Raw genomic sequence first — 1,018 nt, forward strand, 5'->3', positions numbered from 1 at the left:
CCCACATCGTCGGACAACAAACAGCATGAATCAGCGGCAAGCTGTAACAGTTGGGACCTTCGGCACTCGCGGGGAAGTCGTTGCAGAGGAAGATCTCCTCAGGAGACGGCGACTCGACACTTCGTTTCTCCGGGTCGAAAATAGCACAGCACTCATCCCCCAGGATCTCCCGAGTGTTCAGCACCTCGCCCCCCTTGCGGGGAATCAGCACCTCACCGAGACAACGGTTATTGGCGCCCTGGACCGGACGATCCAGAAGACGGCTCAGCGCATCAGCGTGAGCGTTAGCAGAGCCCGGAATAAACTCCAACGATAATGTACCGTGCTTCCGGATAATGTCAAGTTCCGAGCCGATGGAGTCGACAAGTCGCACTATAGCTCTTCTCTCGAGGAGCTTGGAGGATTGAAGCTTGAGAGAGCCAGAACGAATCCACGCCAAACTTGGTCGATTATCACATCGAAAGCAGACATTCACCGGGACCCCCCTCCGCTTCTTGCACGCGGATTTGGCGCAGTACTCAGAGATCTCAGCGACTTTACGAAGGGCCAGCAAGCAAAGACGAAGCTCTCGTCTATTGCTGGAGTGAAGAGTCTGGCACCGGGAGAATCGCACCGCATCCTCGTATACAAGCTCACCGCCAGCATAGATGGCGAGCCCTCCACCGAACAACGAAGCATCGCTGCTGACCTCGAGCGATATAGCCTCGGACACATCACGACGGACCGCAACAGCATGCGAGCAAGGTTGAGCTTCTAGTTCGCAGATCTCTTGACCCCACCGAAGAACCTCAAGATAGGCCTGTTTATAGTCGTCGCTCAATAGCGAGAGATCACAGGGTACGTCCCAGCCTATGTCGGCAAAACAACCTCCAATAATGGACCTCAGCACATCTGCCAACATCCTCGCGGAAGCGTGCAGCTTCGCACAATCGAAGGATAATAAGCCAGATACACCGAAATAATCTTTTTTGGTGAGCTTTTGAGATAGGGGTGCTTCTCGGCGGAAAAACTCGAGAGC

General features: G+C 54.4%; 1 protein-coding gene across 1 annotated transcript; it reads right to left on the bottom strand.

The window, feature by feature from the left end:
- Positions 1-57: 57 nt before the first annotated feature.
- On the bottom strand, positions 58-901 carry Pmar_PMAR001932 (hypothetical protein; the record flags this gene model as incomplete). Its single annotated transcript, XM_002784944.1, has 1 exon — positions 58-901. A coding segment is annotated over one exon (844 nt), but the record flags the coding sequence as incomplete, so codon positions are not given.
- Between the last annotated feature and the right edge of the window lie 117 nt (positions 902-1,018).

This window comes from Perkinsus marinus (assembly GCF_000006405.1).
Source record: "Perkinsus marinus ATCC 50983 genomic scaffold scf_1104296934338, whole genome shotgun sequence".
Taxonomy (NCBI): Eukaryota; Perkinsozoa; order Perkinsida; family Perkinsidae; genus Perkinsus; species Perkinsus marinus.